Here is a 20,381-nt window from a genome sequence, read left to right as displayed (position 1 = left end):
TTTCCATTCCTCATTCTTTCCCTATTCTGTTCTGTGTGGCTGGGAGTGGTAATCCCTGCAGGCTACATTTCTAGACTCCAAAGTCAACTGGCTACCAAAGAGGTTTGGTCAATGAGAGGAGTTAGAGGAGAAAGGACAGTGGGAGAGATAAACCAGGCACATTTCCCCCTTTCCTCTGCTGTGAGATGCAGCTCCAGTGGTGACTGTATCTCCTCTGCAGCTTGGACTTGAGAGGACCCTGGCCCCTGGATTCTGGTAGCATCACTTACTTCCTTTGTCTCTGTGGGAGGGTAGAGGCTTCCCATGGTTGTTAACTTCACTATCCACATGGGCTTCTCAGCTCCCCCATGTAATTCCCTGCATTAAATTCCTTCTGTTGTAAGTACTCAAAGTACTTTGTTTTCCCGGTAAGACCCTGAAAGACCAAGAAAACTGTTTTGTTTTTTATTTATTACTCTAAGAGAATTATGGAAAAACTCTTCTGGTAAAACTAAATCCCTGTAGAGCCATGATTAATATCTGTCCTCTGGTTGTGTAGGAGGTGAGACCTGGCCACATTTAGAAAGAAAGTTTATAGATGAAGAGATGAATGACATGACTATAACAATGACCTAAGTCTCTAAGATAGTATCGATGCAATCTTTTTCAAACTTACAACTCTTTCTCTCCTGAGGTTATATGTTGCAAAAAATTTTGAATATACATAACAAATACGTAGAGTAATCTGGGGATTTGTGCAACTACAGAGGTTTGTTCAAAGACATAGCATAGGGAAAGACATGGTTAGGTTTATCTGGGGAGGTTAGGGAAGGCTGGAGGTGGGGTAAGGCATGGTAGTGGGTGGGCAGGGCCTGGGTCTAGGTAAACAAAAGTGAAAAAACAAGCCTGGAAATAAAGTAACACTGGATGGTCATTGTCTTCTCTTTCCTTCAGGACCGTCATGTGGGAATTTCAACAAAGGAAAGCAAGCCACTAGACCACCTCTGATGGATTCTCACCAAAAGACCTGCATTCAAGTCCTAATTCTTCAATTTAACAAGTTTTGTGACCTCGAGCAAACTGGTTAACCTTTCAGATCCCTAGTTTTCATTATTGTGAAATGATACAAGTGCACCCAATGGTGGCCTTCAAACACTTTTTTATCTTGTATCCTGTCAATGTTTGACCTCTGTCCATACAAACCAGTTTCCTTTGTATTCTGATCCCTCCTCTCTCCAACCAAAGACTGATAGGGAACATGCAAGAAAGTGTCTTTCCCGAGAACAATACTTGAATGCTATGAACATTCTACAATCATTTTTATAATTTACGCTTAAAATTTTTTTCTAGGATGTAAGAAATTTTGGAGAGTAAATCTTATCATGACTCTTATAAAAAACCTTCCAGTCCATGTAACCTATTTTGTTTCTCTGCTGATTGGTAATCCACCTAGAGTCTTGCTCCATGCCCCATGTCATGGGCCTTAACCTCAGTCATCTCTCCCTCTTCCAGCTCATATAGCTCAGGGGAAGGAAGTGAGAAAGGGAATAACATGCACAATGGAACTAATAAAAGTGATTGTACAACTGATTATAAATACCAAGGGCTGAAGACATATGTGGTAATCAAATAGACTTCCTTTAGGGAAACCTGGAGAAGGAAGCAGTCAAGAGTCTTTAAGATAAGATGGAGGCTGCAAGCCTAGGTCATATCTGTTTGTATCTATGGGAAAAGAATTCCAGTACCACATCTCTCTACTGATGGTTAGAGAGCACTGAATCCTAACCGCTAGACCCCCCGCTCGACCCCTCGGGCACCAACCACTGATGGTTGTATGGTATCTACTGACTGAAGAAAAGATGACATGGTTTGACTCTCAGTTTTCCCTCCCTTAACTTCTCTGCATTCTAGTTTCTTCAAATGTAAAAACAAATGAATCCTGCCTCACAAGGTTGATGTGAGGATTTTGTATAGATGTTGAATCTGAACCACGGGAAAGTCAGTCAAAAATTAATAAGAATAGAGAATCCCTAGGCTTTCCCAGTGGCTCAGTGGTAAAGGAACCACCTGCAGTGCAGGAGATGCAGGTTCTATCCCTGGGTCGGGAAGATCCCCTGGAGGAGGGCATGGCAACCTACTCCAGTGTTCTTGCCTGGAAAATCCCATGGACAGAGGAGCCTGGCGGGCCACAGACCAGCAGGGTGCAGAGTCAGACATGACTGAGCACACAGCACACACGCAGAGAATCCCTAGTAACCTGACCATATCTACTCTGGTAGTTAACACCAGATTTTCAGTTGCAAGAGATTCTAGGAGTTCCCATATACATATAATATCTATATATCTATTATATATCATGTTATTATATATTATCATAAAACACATATTATTCATTAATTATTATATGATTATACATATATAAAATATATAAATATATACATATGGGGTCACAAAGAGTTGGACATGACTGAACGACTGAAAAAGAACAGCAATATACATATATACATAAATATGTATATATCCACATACATATACACACATATACTATAATTATATACAGGATAATACAAGTATTTGGGGGGCTTCACTGGGATCAAAGGCTTGGAAATAAGGATAAGCAAGGATATGCTATCTAACTGAATCAAATCATTCAAAATATCTTTAGAACAGCTAAATCAGGAGGTAAGGAGAAGTAATATTTATTTATCCTTTTCAGGGAGATAAAAATCCTCAGTTTTCTGAGATTTGGAGGCTCTTTCCACCCGCTTCTCCATAGCCCCAGCTCTCATTCCCTAAAGTATAAGAACAGAGTTCTCTGCCTCCACATTGATGATTTATCCCGGTCACAGAGGGGACACTCGGCTAACTGAGGTTAACAGCTTTCTCGGTTTCATTTCAAAAAGACATTAGCATGGAGGCTCTATGAAATGCTGATATGCCAAATACTGATTCATTCACCTGCAGAGTTCGCTAGAAGGCAGGGACCTATTTGACAGGCAGGGCTGAGCTCCCAGCCTTTTCCTAAAGGGCAATCCCATAATTCATCTCCCAGTGCTAAATTACACCTGACACTTCACTGAAGACTTCAGGTGCACTCACCCAACTGTAATAAGCCTAATGCAGAAGAAGAGGGTTGGAAATGACAAAGATATTCTTTTTGAAAATAATATAACTAATTCAATTGTGGGCGGAAATACCTGTGATGTAATATATTCCCAGGCAGGGCTGGGTAAAGGGCAGGAACGGAGCAGATGCGCATGTTTTGCCTTTGTTTAGTGGGAATGTGAACCGACTGCAGACCCAGCACAAGAGGTGACCCTGGTCAGGTCCTTACCTTGACCCTGGGTTATGCAAGGGGGCCTCCATATTGTGCATCCCTACCTGGGCTATTCTTCCCTTCTTGTGTCCTTGGCTTGGCCTATTCACCAAAGGAGTACCAAGCTTTTCTGTAATGTGGACTTTCCTTCCAAATTTGCATGAAAAAAGATTGTCCAGAAGCCACAGAGCAGTGGGCTCCTGCTACTCCTCTGGAGGGCTTTCTGGAGCAGCTGGGCAGTGGGCAAAGGAGCAGCAGAATGTCTCTTACTGTTTAGCAAAGGGTGTCCCAGTAGCCAACTATTTCAGTGTGGTGGTTTACTTGTTATCAGTCATGGCAATCGGGGTGATTTGGTGCCAGAGAAGTAAAAGTAATTTGACAAATGGATTCATTATCTAGCTTCCTCCTACCCCTTTCCAGGACTGTCTCCCTCCCTCCCCCTTTCAGTGTGTGCAGGGAGTTGTGGGTTGTTTTATTTGGTGCTGTGGGAAGGAAGCAGGCACATAAGCCTTGCCAGAGCTCAGGGGAACTTTGGAGGGGTGAGGCTGGATGTTTTCTCTCTAACTCAGGAAGTACGTTTGTGTATTTGCTAGGTGTTGGGGACATTGCAGTCAACAGGTAGACATGGGGTCTTTTCTCATGGAGTTTTGGGTGAATTTGAAAGATGTTAGCTTAAGAGGAAGAACCAAGATGATTAAGAAGAAAAACTAAGATGTGTGCAGCTGGACAGTGCCCAGCACCCATTAAGGTACTTGATAACTGTTTGCTGAATGAAGAATAAATAGTGTAAGAAGCAAAGAAAAGGAACCAAATGTTATTGACTTTCATAGCCCAGATTCCACATCAGGTGCTTTCCATTATGTTTTCTAACTTAGCATGGAATAACAGTCAAGGTCAAGGTCACATCCTGGTACATGGCTTCCGAGATGGTCTCTTTCATGGTGTACTCATGGGAAACAGTGTTCTTTAGCGGAAAGATCCCAAGTGTGGGATAAAGTGTAGGTTTTAGAAGTGATTTTGACATTTATTAAAAATAGTACAGTCTTGGACAAGTCAGTTATTCTTTTTGAGTTCCAGCTTCCACATCTGTAATTTGGGGATACCTCCTTCCCAGGGTAGAGGTGAGATGGTAAAAGGATTCAATGAGATGGTGAATGTGAAAGGGCTTTTATTCTAAATAACATCCTGCTCTATGTTAAAGGAAAATCATTCAGTTTCTAAACAATGACATTTTACACGGTTTCAACAATTTCAACAACATCAGAAATAACAGGAAGGTTGTCCTGGAAGTTGGTGTTTGGAGACATTTATATGAGAAAAATTCTTTTAGTAAGCCAAAGTTCACTCAAGGTGATTATTTGCCGTGAACTCACCAGGTATGTGTGGAAATCACTGATACCCTAATATATAGCTTTGCACTTAAGTGGATATAATTAAATTTCTTTTCTCAGAAATCAACCTCTTGCTTTTTCAGCCTGTCTGTGAATTCTTTATGTGAACTCAAATTTGGAGCAACCAGCAGCATAACATTTCATATTCTAACTGAACAAAGAACCACTTTATTTAATGACAGTATGGTTTTAAATGGACTTTCCCTAATCAGCGTTTTAACAATTAAAATGAAAATTATATGTAACTATATTCCTAGTAATCCTTTGTCCTTTTAGTCATGAAAAGAGGTTAAGTATCACTCGTGTTTAATTTTACTCTCCACTTTTATTTTTAACTCATTCTTGTGCTCTAATTGTATCTTGGTTTGTGACACCTCCTATGTCTAACTCTGTGAATTCTTTAATTTCCTTCCCTTTCCCCAGATCATTAGTGAGGTGGTTATATGATACCAAAGTGGGCATTAGTCCTCAGGGCTGTGGTGGACACTGTCTCCCACCTAAATGTGAGGGACCACCGTTTGTCATTACTCTTTGTTTATGGTCCTTCAGCCAATTTTCAACCTATGTGACCATGCACATATTCTACCCAATTTGAATTAATTTTGCAAGTGGAAATTCATGGAGCAGTGTATCAAATGCTTTAGTAAAATCCATATATATTACCTCTAGTGCATTCCCTTCATCCATTAATCTCGTAATGTGATTTAAAAGAGTGATCACATTTGTCTGGAATGATTTGTCCTTTATCCATCCCCAAAGCTGCCTTCTGCTCTGGGCTCCGTTATCCTCCACCTACTCTCAGTTTTCCTCTCTTCACATCTGATCTTATATTATTAGACACAGAGGCTCCCTTTTATAGCCGATAGTTACTGAGAATGGTTTCGAAAATATTTACAATGTTCTGTTTTGAAATTACTTCTCTATTTTTAAAATATAATTTTTGAATAGTATCTAAAATGTGGAAGATTGAAAATAACTTCTGTTGATCATAAAATTCATAAGCAAATTATTGTATGCAATCTCTTAAGTGATGATTCTATTAACAATCTATTTGTCCAGGTCTCTCTTTGTTTCTTTTAAATACATTTCTGTTATACAGTATAGAATTTAAAGTGTCTTTGCCAGTCTGCTTGTTTGAATTGTGTTTCCAGAGCCATATCTTCCCTCCTGCCTGGAAGACTGCATTGCATAAATTAAGGGTTATTATAAACATAAACTCATGCTGTAGTCTCACATAATCATATCAACTAGGAATGCCTATATTTATTTGTAAAACAAGTCTTAGCAAATGTTTTTCTGTGTAGTGAGAGCAATTTGACTGCCTGCTAAAAAATATTTCTCACCTTTTAGATTTGGGTAGGGTTTTATCCTGAAGAGTTCAAGGGTTATATGCCAAATCAGTAAATTTAAAGTAACGGTTAACTCAAAATAGAAGATGCTTCGAAACAGTAAGGAGAGTAGAAACGAGAGGAATAATAATGACAGAGAAGAATAATAACATCAGGGAGAAGCAGGTATGTAAAGGCTGAAAGCATTCAATAAACAATGTATCCTGAGAAACATAGGGACAAGATTATCAGTTAACCCTACCTGTAGACTACCTTTCAAAAGATGAAGAAGCTCAACTCTGGATTGATGCTTTGAGACTAATCCTTTGACCCATAGTTCCAATGTGAGCTACTTCTGCCTATCTATCATTATAGTTACTGTCCATTCTTTTTCCTTTGCTCCACCAACACTGTTTAGGAATAAAGGACTTTGAATACTGATTTTTCAGCTTTCTGCTTCAGTGGATTAAAGTAGGTGAATGCTATAATAGGAATCAGGTCCACAAGGATATTTAGGCACCTGATCTGTGGACAGTCACCAGCGACCCTGATAGGATATCAGTGTCTTATTAAATGATGGTGTGAAATGAGCTTCATGAAGTCAAGGTTCCATTTCGTAATCTAAATTTTTGGTTGACTAGTATAGTTCAATAAGCTATTCTATAGAGAAAGGTGTATCGAAAGCTACTGAACTGGTAATCAAAGACTCAGGTTCAATATGCAGTCATGCACAAGAATGTGGAATGGGAAATAGCTACTAGATGATAAAAATGGTTATAAATTTTTCCCCAGTTTTATCTCCATTTGATCTCTATCTTCTTCTTCTTATAATAAACAAGTCCACTGTAGATCAAAATCAACTTGTATCCAAGAAGTATGCAGCTTCACATTGACATGTAAATGTCCATTTATTTGGGTTGGGATGGCAAGTATTTATTACTGGGAAAAAAGAGGTGCATACGACACTAAGTCAATATGTATGAATAAATGCTGATTTTTTAATGTGACAATATTAAGAAGTTGAGTGCATCTCTAAAAGGCTACCATCCTGTGTATAAGCATTTATGCTTATCCTACACAAAGAAATTGTGCTGAGAACTTGAGGCTTTTATTAGTAGTAGTCTATTTTTCAAGGAAATGTTAACAATTACCTTCAAGTATACATGGTTTTAGGAAGAATTTACATATTTGTATATGTGCCTTAAAATCAAAATCATTTTTCTTGTTTTTTTTTAAATTTGACTGATAAAGCCCTAAAAGCTCAAGGTGTGAAGAAAGTCCTTTCTTTCCATGTCCCTACAGACTCATTCCCTTGGCTGTACTATTAAGAAACTAAAAGAAAAAAGAAAACAGGCCTGAAACTGGCATATTATTATTAGCCCCTTAATATGGGACTATGATTTTTAGGAGGCTGTAAATTGAGAGTTGCAGTAAAAGGGAAGTAGAAGGTGCTGTTACTGGAACATTTGACTCAAGTAAACATTCAAGCTATTGACTTTAATTTTTTGTTAATTTTAACCTTCTGTGACTTATGGCTCCCTTGTCACTGAATTTTCCTTTCTCTTCCTTTTCAACATCTAGTGAACCCCTGTCATGTGACAGACACTGTGCTGAGTGGTGGTAATATAAGCTGTGACCCAACCCTTCAAGAATGTGCACTCTGGGAAGGACAGACAAGTAAAATGATGTAGATCCTATGTTATGCTAAGTGTTGGGTTAGAGAGGCTGTGAGTGCTCCCGGGGCATAGAAGAGTGGCAGCTAACTCCATCTGGGGAAGGGTTGGTGAAGTTCATTAGAAGAGGATGTTTCAGCTGAGTTTTGGAAAAGGAGTAGGAACTATCTAGAGTAGGGGTTCCTAACTTGGCATCTTTAAAGAGTGCATAGATAGAATTGAGTGGGTCTGTGTACTTGGATAGGGGAAAAAAAAATTGCACCTTTATTTTCTCTCATATTTAACCACAAGTTACCTTTTTCTTCAGTTATAACTGTAGGAAACAAACCACAGAAATGTTAATAGTGCCATGATAACATCACCAACAGAAAGTGAAAGTGAAAGTTGCTCAGTCATCTTGGACTCTTTGCGACCCCACAGACTATACAGTCCATGGATTTCTCCAGGCCAGAACTGGATTGGGTAGCCATTCCCTTCTCTAGGGGATCTTTCCAATTCAGGGATCAAACTCAGGTCTCCAACCCAGGTCTCCCACATTGCAAGTGGAACCACCAGGGAAAAAGGAAAGGTATACCCATTTGAAAGCAGAGTTCCAAAGAATAGCAAGGAAAGACAAGAAAGCCTTCCTCAGTGATCAGTGCAAAGAAATAGAGGACACCAATAGAATGGGAAAGACTAGAGATCTCTCCAAGAAAATTAGAGATACCAAGGGAACACTTTATGCAAAGATGGGCACAATAAAGGACAGAAATGGTTTGGACCTAACAGAAGCAGAAGATATTAAGAAGAGGTGGCAAGAATACACAGAAGAACTATGCAAAAAAGATCATCATGACCCAGATAATCATGATAGTATGATCACGCACCTAGAACTGTCCAGACATCCTGGAATGCGAAGTCAAGTGGGCCTTAGGAAGCATCACTACGAACAAAGCTAGTGGAGGTGATGGAATTCCAGTTGAGCTGTTTCAAATCCTGAAAGATGATGCTGTGGAAGTGCTGCACTCAATACGTCAGCAAATTTGGAAAACTCAGCAGTGGCCACAGGACTGGAAAAGGTCAGTTTTCATTTCAATCTCAAAGAAAGGCAATGCCAAAGAATGCATAAACTACCACACAATTGCACTCATCTCACACATTAGTAAATTAATGCTCAAAATTCTCCAAGCCAGGCTTCAACAATATGTGAACCGTGAAGTTCCAGATGTTCAAGCTGGTTTTAGAAAAGGCAGAGAAACCAGAGATCAAATTGCCAACATCTGCTGGATCATCGAAAAAGCAAGAGAGTTCCAGAAAAACATCTATTTCTCCTTTATTGACTATGTCAAAGCCTTTGACTGTGTGGATCTCAACACACTGTGGAAAATTCTTCAAGAGATGGGAATACCAGACCACCTGACCTGCCTCTTGAGAAATCTGTATGCAGGTCAGGAAACAACAGTTAGAACTGGACATGAAACAACAGACTGGTTCCAAATAGGAAAAGGAGTACGGCAAGGCTGTATACTGTCACCCTGCTTATTTAACTTATATGTAGAGTACATCATGAGAAACACTGGGCTGGAGGAAGCACCAGCTGGAATCAAGATTGCTGGGAGAAATATCAATAACCTCGGATATGCAGATGACACCACCCTTGTGGCAGAAAGCGAAGAAGAACTTAAGAGCCTTTTGATGAAAGTGAAAGAGGAGAGTGAAAAAGTTGGCTTAAAGCTCAACATTCAGAAAACTAAGATCATGGCATCTGGTCCCATCACTTCATGGCAAATAGATGGGGAAACAATGGAAACAGTGAGAGACTTTATATTTTGGGCTCCAAAATCACTCCAGATGGTGACTGCAGCCACGGAATTAAAAGACACTTGTTCCTTGGAAGAAAGCTATGACCAATGTAGACAGCATATTAAAAAGCAGAGACATTATATTGTCAATAAAGGTTTGTCTAGTCAGGGCTATGGTTTTTCCAGTAGTCATGTATGGATGTGAGAGTTGGACTATAAAGAAAGCTGAGCACTGAACATCTGATGCTTTTGAATTGTGGTATTGGAGAAGACTCTTGAGAGTTCCTTGGACTGCAAGGAGATGCAACCAGTCCATCCTAAAGGAAATCAGTCCTGAATATTTGTTGGAAGGACTGATGCTGAAGCTGAAACTTCAATACTTTGGCCACCTGATACAAAGAACTGACTCATTTGAAAAGACTCCGATGCTGGGAAAGATTGAAGGCAGGAGGAGAAGGGGAAGACAGAGGATGAGATGGTTGGATGGCATCACTGACTCAATGGACATGAGTTTGAGTAAACTCTGGGAGTTGTTGATGACAGGGAGGCCTGGCATGCTGCAGTCCATGGGATTACAAAGAGTAGGACATGACTGTGTGACTGAACTGAACTGAATGAGGGAAGCCCAAGAATACTGGAGTGATTAGCCTATTCCTTTTCCAGCAGATCTAGAAACCACAGCTATTTTCAAATCACTGCCATATCATGTAGTCCTGTAGGTAATCTCAAAATATTTCTAATTCTTAGCACCACCTTAAAATTATAGTTGTAGATCCATCACTGGAACTATCAACATTTTAATAAAAATCACACATATCACACAGAAATTGGTTTTAATATTTAATTGATTTTAATATTTAGATAACTGAATTTTAATATAAATTAGTTTTCCTTGTAATTCTATATATTTTATTTCATACATTTATGAGAAATATTATGAGAAAAGGCCCATAGACTTCAGGTCTATGGCAGACTGGCAGTGCGGTTTACAGCACCGAGAAGGTTAAGAATCCCTGAAGTAGCGAGAAGGTTGAGGGAGGGAGCAGTGCTTTTTTCAGAAAGAGGAAAAGTTTATGCTTTATTTTAAGCATTTCATCTTGATGCTTCAACTTATACATAATGTTTCTTTAAAAGGAAATGTTGGTAAGTATGGAGACTAAATATGTACACAATGGTTTTGTGACATACAGTTAAATACAGTGAATAATATATAGTCATATGTTTTGACAGGGATATGTTCATGGGAAGCAAATCTATTGATTAGGCATATTAATAACTCACTGAATTTCTGAGCCTAACAAAAAGGTATGTTGTGACACTGGATTCTGCAGCTAGTTGTGGTATGCTAAAGGCCAAATAAAGATGCCTGAACTATGTATTTGCAACCTCTTCTTGTATAAGTAGAAAGCTAATGATCAATTAAGATTAACCAACATTTGCCTTATATCCATGTTAGTGGTTGTAATAGATGTTGGAAATATACAATATGCTAAAATTTTATCAAGCATTAATGGTAGCTGCAGGCAGCTTTGGAAAGAGCACTTGACCAGGAGTCCATAGCCTCAAGTCATAAGCCCAAGTCTGACACTAGTATCTGTGTTACATTGTGCATGTTTATTATTGGTAAAATGGAGATAATGACCCGTGCTCTAACTTGCCTCCTAAGTTTGCTCTAAGGATATAAATGACAACATCAAATGTCAAGATGTTTAAGAAGGCTTGAAACATGATACATATATTGTTTCATGGAGATAACAGTGAAATATTGACATTATGTTTTATGTTATGATTATAGAAACAACAGTGAAATATTTCTTTCCTTGTACTGTAAAATATATTGAATATAAAACCTATTAGGAAAATGGGACTGATAAATACATCATTATGTATTAAAACATAAAAGGCAAATATAGCATATGACTATATCGATAACATAGGGGTTAAATTCCTACAAGACTGAAGACACTGAACAATTGTTATCCTAAGCCACTGTTTGATTCTATAATAAAATCATTTCCCTATGGTGGGCAGCAAGCTTTCAAATATGACCTGTAGGAACAGTAGCACAAGAGAACAATGGATTTATGTATGTGCTATTTAGATTTAGTGGCCCTAAGATCACAAAAACCACATTTAATTAGCAAAGTGCATTCAGTTCTAAAATTTAGATCACTTTCTCCAAATAACCTTGTTCTTCAGAGAAATCATACAAGTGCATGTTGATAAATATTGCAAACAATGGGAAAAAGAGACCAATCTCAGGGTTTTTCTCCCTAAAAAAAAAAAAAATTCTATTTAATTATGCTTTTCATTATAACCTAGCAGAGAAGGATTTAAGTACTAGCCTGGGTCTTCCATTATCTAGCTCAATGTTGAAAGTTTATTTCTACAGTAAAATACACCTTTCACATTCTGGGTGTTGCCGTATAAATCAAACAAAGAGAGCTGCGTTCCAATTCTCTCCATTACCACAGAAGCATACAAGTTACTCACCAGAACATTCTTCCATTTATACTTGAAGTGTTTTTCAACCTCAAGTATGCCTAGAAACATTCTTAAGCCAAGGCTACCGTGATTATACCTATTAGAGTTTTATTTTTTATAAATTATCTAAGCCAAATGGAGTCCAAAATGCTGACCCTTGACTGCCAACTGGAATAATCCCTAACCCTCAATCATTTGCTAAAAGAGACAAATGGGCTAGATTTGGGTTCTGAAACTACCACCTCTGAATAAAAAGAAAAAAATAGCAAAGCTTAATATGCATCTGGGAAAGACACAGTTAATGGTAGAGAACTGTGGGTTCTAACCTGCTTATGTTCATTGCTTTCCAAGTATAGACAGTTGCACAGAGATACCAAGACATACATTTATTAACTCACACAGATGGACCTGAGTGACTAAACATTCTAAAATGAGGAGAAGCAAAACTCAGTCAATTCTCCCTGCATCCTAGACGGTGCACACACACCCATTAAAACATACCCTTGACAAGCATAAAATCTACAAGTCCTTAAACAATTTTGTAGCCATCAATTACAAATTAATGAAACCTGCTGAGGCAGAAGCACAAAGACACACAGTTCAAGATTTAAGCACTGAAGCAAGGCAGATGCCTAATAGAAGGAGTCAGAATTTCCAAAATGGAAAGGATTGTATCCCGGACACCAAAGCAGACCATCGGTTTCTGCAGCACAGCAAATGATTTGAAAGACCATTCTCCCTTGCCACCCAAATTTCTAAACATTAAAGCTGAATATTTCCAATTCTCTATAAGGTTGTCCTGTTAGTGGACAAAACGTTGGTCAATGGTTTTGTTCTTGCTGGCTGGCTTCAAGGGCTTTGCTCCCAAAGAAGTTCTAAGCATCCTTCCTTTTCCCATACTCTTGGGAAAGGGATGCTCTGTTCATTTCATGTGAGCTTAGATTTATGAGGTGCTGAGAAACAGGAATCTGGGGGTCCTTCAAGTTATCTTCCTAGATTTAACACAGCAGGTGAGGTGACACAGGGTCTTGGCACAGGTTAACACATTAGGGCTAACACATTTGAGCTGTTTGTTACTCTAACCAAGCTGATGCCCCCAATGAAAGCAAGAACAAAGCAACAACTCAAGAAGTCTTCCCCTTACTGTCCCCACCCCCGAAACACAGCCCATCCCTTCTTGAGTCCAGGCTCCGGAGTGCAGAAACTGTAGCCTTGACTGAGGAGAGCGGCACCCCTTTCTCAGCTGCAGGCTGTGTTTGGAAAGGATGGATTTTTCCCAGTATCTGATAAGCCCGAGATATTGTGACTGTCACTCTGAGGGTGAGCCACATGGGGTTCAAAAGAAGGAATGAAATTTATAAACAGATACATGAGAGGGGGAAGAGTACACAAAGTCAGGAGAGGGAGGGCACTAATATCAAAGACCATCCTGGATGGACCACTCTCCCTGTGCCTGTAAGAGGCTCCTTGGCTATTTTAATTATAAATATTTATATCCATGGAAGAAAATTCAGAAGGATTTATATCTCTGGGGAGTGTAGATCAATAGAACTAAGCAAGCCTCCTCTCCAGGCTGACCACTTAACACTGTTATCACCGATTAGGGCGGCTCGGCCCTCAGGGAGGGTGTCGGTTCTCCTCTTGTCCTCTGGAGGTCCACCCGACTCTTGGCCCCAAGAGGAAATCAATAACAAGACGCAGGGATCGATACTCAGGACATCTGCTTGGCTGCAGTGGCTCACCATAAGATCAGAGTTTGGTTAGCCCTTGTCTGTCCCGTGAACTCCCATTCTTCCCTCATGGCCCCTCCAGCTTCTCAGATCTGCTCTGGGGGTGAGGGGAGCATCCTGTTTTTGATGTTTAACTCATTAACTGAAATTAGCAGAAATGCTGGTGACTCTTCCAAGGAAGGAAAGATAGACTTGGTTATCATTTGCCTCACTTTCCGAAAAGTGAGGAAACTTACCAGACCTCGAGGATTGGGTCATTTCCTGCCCCGTGGCCCGTGGCATGTGTCCTGCTGCAGACCATCCGGCTACCAAGTTCTGTCGGAGCGGCTGGAGCGGGCTGGGTTTCTGTTCCAGGTCTGCCTGCGTCTCCCATGCTTGGTCTGCAGTTGATAGATCCTCTGCTCCTGAAGCATCCAGCTATTGACCCGCCCAGGAAAGAAAGAAAAAAACGGGGGGAAAAAATCAATTAGTACTAAACGGCTTAACAAAACCCTGCATAGCACAGGCCTGATGCTTACAGGGAAGGAGTTGGTGTGGTCTCAGTGGCAAGTGGTTGTGGGGACAGGCTCAGCCAGCTAGAAAAGCTGATGTTCCAGGGACAGGAAGCCAATATGGTAGGCGTGATCACACATATACGCGCACACGCACACACACACACACACACACACACACACACACAAACACATGGCAGCTCAGTCTGACACGCCTTAGTCTGGGAGCAAAGAGGACAGTGCAGGTACATGTTCATTGTGAGCTGGGGGAAGGCAAACCATTCACTGAAACAGAAGGACTGAAATCAAACTGATAGAAATGGTGGGTATTTTTCTATTTTCTGGTTTTTTCTGGGGGTGGTTGTGGTGGTGGGTGTAGAAAGAGAGGAGATATTGTTTTGTTCTGAAAAGGTAATACCGTTTACGTGTTGCAGGAGTGTCACCCCAGGCATTTCTTTGCGCATCTCCCTATTACACCGTCACATGCAGAACCACATGAAGCTTTTTTTAAGGGAGGGGGGCAAGAAAATGGGGGAGCACCATACCTCAGCTGACAGGCCCTTTCTCTTCTGCACGATCTGGCTTTGAAGGCTCAGGATTTTTTGCATCTCGCTGTTCCAGCTGTAAAGAGTTTACATAGGGAGGGAGCAAGGAAGGATCATGAATGTCAACCAATGAGCAATTAGCATGACAAGACTAAAGTATTGATCCACTAAAGCTCACTGCACGGCTGTAGCCCCAGAGGTAGAGCAGCTCCCCTGTCACTAACTCCAACAGTGCATTTCAGAAGCCTGTATTGTAGAGCTGTAATGTAGAACTACTCTTCTAGCTCCAGCCCCTTCTCGGGTCAGGGGAGGGTGGCACCCTCTTGTTGCTCACCTGTAGCTTTTGAGGGTCTCCATTCCTGGGCAGAAAACAGAGGGTAACGTAAAAGATGGAAAGATTCTGGTTGTTCTATTTTATTCATTAAAAAAAATACAGCTCCTTCCTGATGGCACCAGGCAGTTCTATGTATTGATTGGAGAAGGGCGAGGGCGAAATCCTGGCCTGACAGCTGGGGCTGGAACTAGTGTGGTTCACCACTCTGCATGGCCAGGGGCAAACTGCCTTCTGTAGTATCAGCTTCTAGGCCAATCCAGACATATACTTTCTGAGCACACTGGATTCAGTTTAGACACTAAGCATCAAAATAGGAGGGGAAAAAGAGCTATTTCACTAAAGAAGCACCCTTATTCCTAGGTGTAAGACTATGGAAATGGCAACCCACTCCAGTATTCTTGCCTGGGAAATCCAATGGGCCCAGGAGCCTGGTGGGCTACAGTCCATGGGATCGCAAGGAGTCACTCAGACATGACTGAGTGACTAACACTTTTTTAAGGCTATAATGCATCAAAAGAGAAAATGATGGAGCCTGGGACTTGGCAGATCTGGTGATTAGATGACACTAGCCTGGTGAGCCATTACCCTGTAAGGTTCTCCATTCTCCACTGATTCTTTCTCTTGTTGTTGTTTAGTTGCTAATTTGTGTCTGACTCTTTTGCGCCCCCCATGGATTGTAGCCTGCCAGGCTCCTCTCCGTGGGACTTCCCAGGCAGGAATACTGGATTGTGTTGCTGTTTCCTTCTTCAGGAGATCTTTCTGATCCAGGGATCAAACCCACATCTCCTGCACTGGCAGGCAAATTCTTTACCACTGAGAAGGAGGGAAGCCTCCTTCTCTTGTTACTCTCAACCATATTCATGTTAACCTTACTTCGACTTTCCCCTCATTCATTCCATGCCTTCCCTAAATTCATTTCTTAAATTGCTTTTCCAATTTTTTTCTTACTCTTCTTTAAATATCGACTAGGAGCCCATCTCTTCCAGGAAGTCTTCCAAATAGTGGGGATCATATAGTCCTGTGTGAGCTTCTAATATGTGCCCAGAACTTCTCTGTAATGATGAACAGTATAGCTATAGTCTCTGTGCTCAAAGAACTTACAGCCTAGCTGAATCAATGAGCTACCCATTTACAACAAAACTATGTGTCTACCCTCCACCCTCCATCACCTATCCATCCTCTATCCACTTGTTGATTCATTCAGTCTGTGTTTATTGAGAATTTCCTACTGTCAGGAATTCTTCTTTGCTGAAAATACAATGGTGTGGCAGAGACTTGTGCGTGTGTGCGTGCTCAGTTGCTCAGTCGTGTCCAACTCTTTGCGATTCCATGGACTGTAGCCCACCAGACTCCTCTGTCCATGCAACTTCCCAGGCAAGAATACTGGAGTAAATTGCCATTTCCTCCTCCAGGGGATCTTTCTGATCCAGGGATCAAACTTGTATCTCCTGTATTGGCTGGTGGATTCTTTACCACTGCACCACCTGGGAAGCCTGGAAGAAACTTGAGTGCCTGCTAATAACCATTTTCTCCTCTTCTTTCTGAATACATAGGTAATCTTTTATTTCCCAGCTCTTTTGACTGAGTTCCACCCAGTGGAATGTGGGTGGCTATGATGCATGCCTGGCCTGGCTCATAAAAATCTCCCACATGACCCTTCCTTCCACAGTGACTTTGATGGCAACAGGTTGAGATCTAAATGGTGAGTGAACTAAGGGAACATGAAGGTGTTAACAGAAATGGGGAAAAGAATGTGCAAAGTTGCTGTTGTAAGATGGAGTGAGGTACATTCTAGGAATGGAAAGAACACTAGTGTAAGTAGAACACAGAGAATGAGAAGGGATATGGTGCAATGTGAGCATGGGGAAGCAGGTAATGTCCATTCAGGGGCTTGTAGGTTATGGATTTTAGTTTCCACCCTAAGATCATTAGGAAGCAATTCCAGTTTTAAGTAAGACTGATAACAAAATCATATCTGTATGTTGCAAAGTTCTCTCTGGCTGCAGCATGAAGAATGAATTGATAGCTCCATTTCCAGCCATATGGTGGAACAGATACCCAAAAAAGGCTTCCACCAAAAAATGTTAAGATGTTCCAAATAAAATAGAACATACATTCTTTTAAATAAGTGGCTAAGGGGAATTCCTTGGTGGTCCAGTAGTTGGAACTCAGCTCTTTCACTGCTGGGGCCCAGGTTTGATCCCTGGTCAAGGAACTAAGGTCCCGCAAGCTGCATAGCATGACCAAAAAAAGGGCTAAGCTTGCAAGTACAGAACCCTCCAAGTTCCAGATACAATGCTGCTACTGCTGCTGCTAACTCACTTCAGTCGTGTCCGACTCTGTGCAACCCCATAGATGGCAGCCCACCAGGCTCCCCCATCCCTGGGATTCTCCAGGCAAGAACACTGGAGTGGGTTGCCATTTCCTTCTCCAATGCATGCAAGTGAAAAGTGAAAGTGAAGTCGCTCAGTCATGTCAGACTCTTAGTGACCTCATGGACTGCAGCCTACCAGGCTCCTCTGTCCATGGGATTTTCCAGGCAAGAATACTGGAGTGGGTAGCCATTGCCTTCTCCCCAGATACAAGGAGGGAACCGAAATGAGAAGAGTGAGCCATGGAACATGTATCTGCGTTGAGCACTGCCCAGTTTCAGTGATCACAGGGATTAGTTTTAAACCCCTACACAGGGACAGGGCCCATGAAAGTTAGGAATTTGGAACTGATCATCCCAACATAAAACCGTGACCTTTAAAAGAATGGCCTAGGGAAAATAAACCCATATGTTGTCTTTTCTTGGCCCAAGTGTGGGAAAAAAGTCTCCCCTGAGAATCTGTGACTATGCTTTACAGGCTTGGAAATTTAAGAATTAAAATCAAACTTGGTCTCAAGCTAGTAATATCCCCATGACATTTGGCAGGAGCAAATCCAAAAAAATGCTCCAGAGAGCCACAGCTCCATATAGGTCACCTATGTTTCTTGTAGAGAATGCCCCGTCAAAGATGTACCAACGTGTTATAAAACTAAAAGCCATGAGTGAGAGGTAGGCAAAGCAAAGAGCAGATTTAGACCACTGAGAACTTCAGAACTTCGGGTGACAGGACAACCTGGACTGCAAAAGAAGTATATTGAAAGTGATTAAAGACATAAAAGAAGGTATCAAAATCATACAAAAAAATAGCAAGACATTATGAAAAAAAGAAAGTGAACCCGAGAGGGATAAGAATAATGCATTGAGATCAAGAGTGACTCTCACCAAATGTTCAGGACTCTTGGTACATATCAGGACTTAGGAAGCAGTCATCTTTATCTTTCCTCTCTTTATGTTAAATATGTTATTTATATAGGACAAACCTCTCACTTGCTTTGTTAGTGACATCTAAAACGTAAGGGCATAACAAATGCCCCAAAGCCAGGAAGCATTTTCCATATTTGAAACTGATGGTCAGCTCATAAGACATTCTCTGTTATGATTGCTGAAATGTCTCATAAAGGAAAATATTAATATCATCTCAGTGTGATTCCTTTGCTTCTTTGCACTCTTCAGTTCAGTGTTCTCTTTCCAGCTGGGCACAAATTGAGAACACTGGCCTTTTCAATGGTGGTCAAAGAGCCATAAGGGGAGGGAGGTGGCAAACATCAAAGGAAAGCTCAAAATAAGGAAAGCTCATTATTTTATAAGAAACTTTTTTATTGCTACTGTTTCAAAAATTATTTCTATGCCTCACAAAAGAACTAGGAATAAGCAATGTGGTAACATCAAGAGGTTACCAGGTCAGTTTGAGCTGCTGCTCTGGAGGGACCAATGTTGCTTCACAAATTCCAAGAAGTTACTTTATGGACACAGGCTTGATCTACAATAAGGGTTTTTGGTAGTGGAGAGACTTATATGAAACTAGACAATTTCTGATGCAAAGAATTGACTCACTGGAAAAGACCCTGATGCTGGGAAAGACTGAAGGCAGGAGGAGAAGGGGACGACAGAGGATGACATGATTGGATGGCATCACAGACTCGATGGACATGAGTTTGAGCAAGTTCCAGGAGTTGGTGATGGATAGGGAAGCCTGGCGTGCTGCAGTCCATGGGATCACAAAGAGTTGGACACTACTGAGCAACTGAACTGAACTGAGACCATTCCAAGCATGAGGAATCAGGTCAATTTCACTCACCTCTATCTCGTGAGACAGTGATCATCATCACTATCATCATTACCTTTTATTGAAGTTTAGCTACCGGCTAGACAACATGTTATTTGATTTACCATCAGAAAGCCTCTGCAGAGTGGGCATTAATATCCCATTGATATCCCCTGATGACAGATACAAAAAATGAAATCATTCAAATGTTCTCATATTAGAACCAGCATAAGATAAATGCCCTTTAGCCTTTCCTTAGCTGGTTTAGATAGGGCAAAGTCATTCATGGGATCCTCAAGAGGCTCAGTAGTAAAGAATCTGCCTGCCAATGCAGGAGATGCAGGAGACATGGGTTTGATCCCTGGGTTGGGAAGATCCCCTGGAGGAGGAAATGGAAACCTACTCCAGTATTCTTGCCTAGGAAAACCTATGGACAGAGGAGCCTGGCAGGCTACAGTCCAGGGGTGGGGTCACAAAGAGTTGGACACAACTGAGTGATTGAGCACACATGGAAAGTCATTCATAGCCCTAAGAAGGAAAGGGACTGATAGGGAATTTCTTTCTTCATGTGCTTTCAGAGAAAATTGTGTTCTGAGCAGCCAAAATAAAGACAATTGAACTTAATAATATTTGTCTTTCACCTGCTCACAAATGCACATTTACCCTAGTTGGAGAGAGATACTTGGAAAATAATGATTTACAGAATTTGGTGTATTTCTGGAGGTGCTTTCAATCAGCTATGTATCATATAGATGGGCAGTATCAAACCATAAGTGCCTCTCCTTTCTGTCCCCTCTCAGTTTCTGTATGTTCTTTTTTTAAGTTTGTTTATGTATTTTTGATTGTTCTTGGTCTTTGCTGCTGCTCGCAGGCTTTTCTCTAGTTGTAGCGAGTGGGGGGCTACCTTCTAGTTGTGGTGCGCATGCTTCTCATTGCAGTGGCTTCTTCTCCAGGAGAGCCTGCTCCAAAGGTGTGGTGCAAGGGTTTAGTTACCCCATAGCATGTGGGATCTTCCTGGACAAGGGATTAAACCCATATCCCCTGAATTGGCAGGCAGATTCTTAACTACTGGACCACCAGGGAAGTCCTGTATGTTCCTTAAAAGAGTGGCTATCTATCCCTGTATTTGCTTCTTGCATTTTGCTCTCTCCTCTGTCTGTGACTTATCCTCTTGCTCTTATTCCTGCCTCCTC

At 41.0% G+C, this 20,381-nt stretch overlaps 1 protein-coding gene across 1 annotated transcript in view; it reads right to left on the bottom strand.

Moving 5' to 3' along the window:
- The window catches only part of PMFBP1 (polyamine modulated factor 1 binding protein 1), a 160,696-nt gene extending 141,438 nt beyond the window's left edge, over nucleotides 1–19,258 (bottom strand). The window contains exons 1-3 of the mRNA XM_068993037.1: nucleotides 19,222–19,258; nucleotides 15,053–15,077; nucleotides 14,719–14,794 (exon numbers count right to left, since the gene is read on the bottom strand). Of these exons, the coding sequence (XP_068849138.1) occupies nucleotides 14,719–14,794; nucleotides 15,053–15,077; nucleotides 19,222–19,258 (138 nt within the window). The remainder of the gene's footprint in view (nucleotides 1–14,718; nucleotides 14,795–15,052; nucleotides 15,078–19,221) is intronic.
- Nucleotides 19,259–20,381: the final 1,123 nt, after the last annotated feature.

The sequence above is a fragment of the Capricornis sumatraensis genome, chromosome 20, assembly GCF_032405125.1.
Source record: "Capricornis sumatraensis isolate serow.1 chromosome 20, serow.2, whole genome shotgun sequence".
Taxonomy (NCBI): Eukaryota; Metazoa; Chordata; class Mammalia; order Artiodactyla; family Bovidae; genus Capricornis; species Capricornis sumatraensis.
The sequence above is the reverse complement of the archived record's forward strand: the minus strand, read 5'-3'. Positions and strand labels throughout refer to the sequence as shown.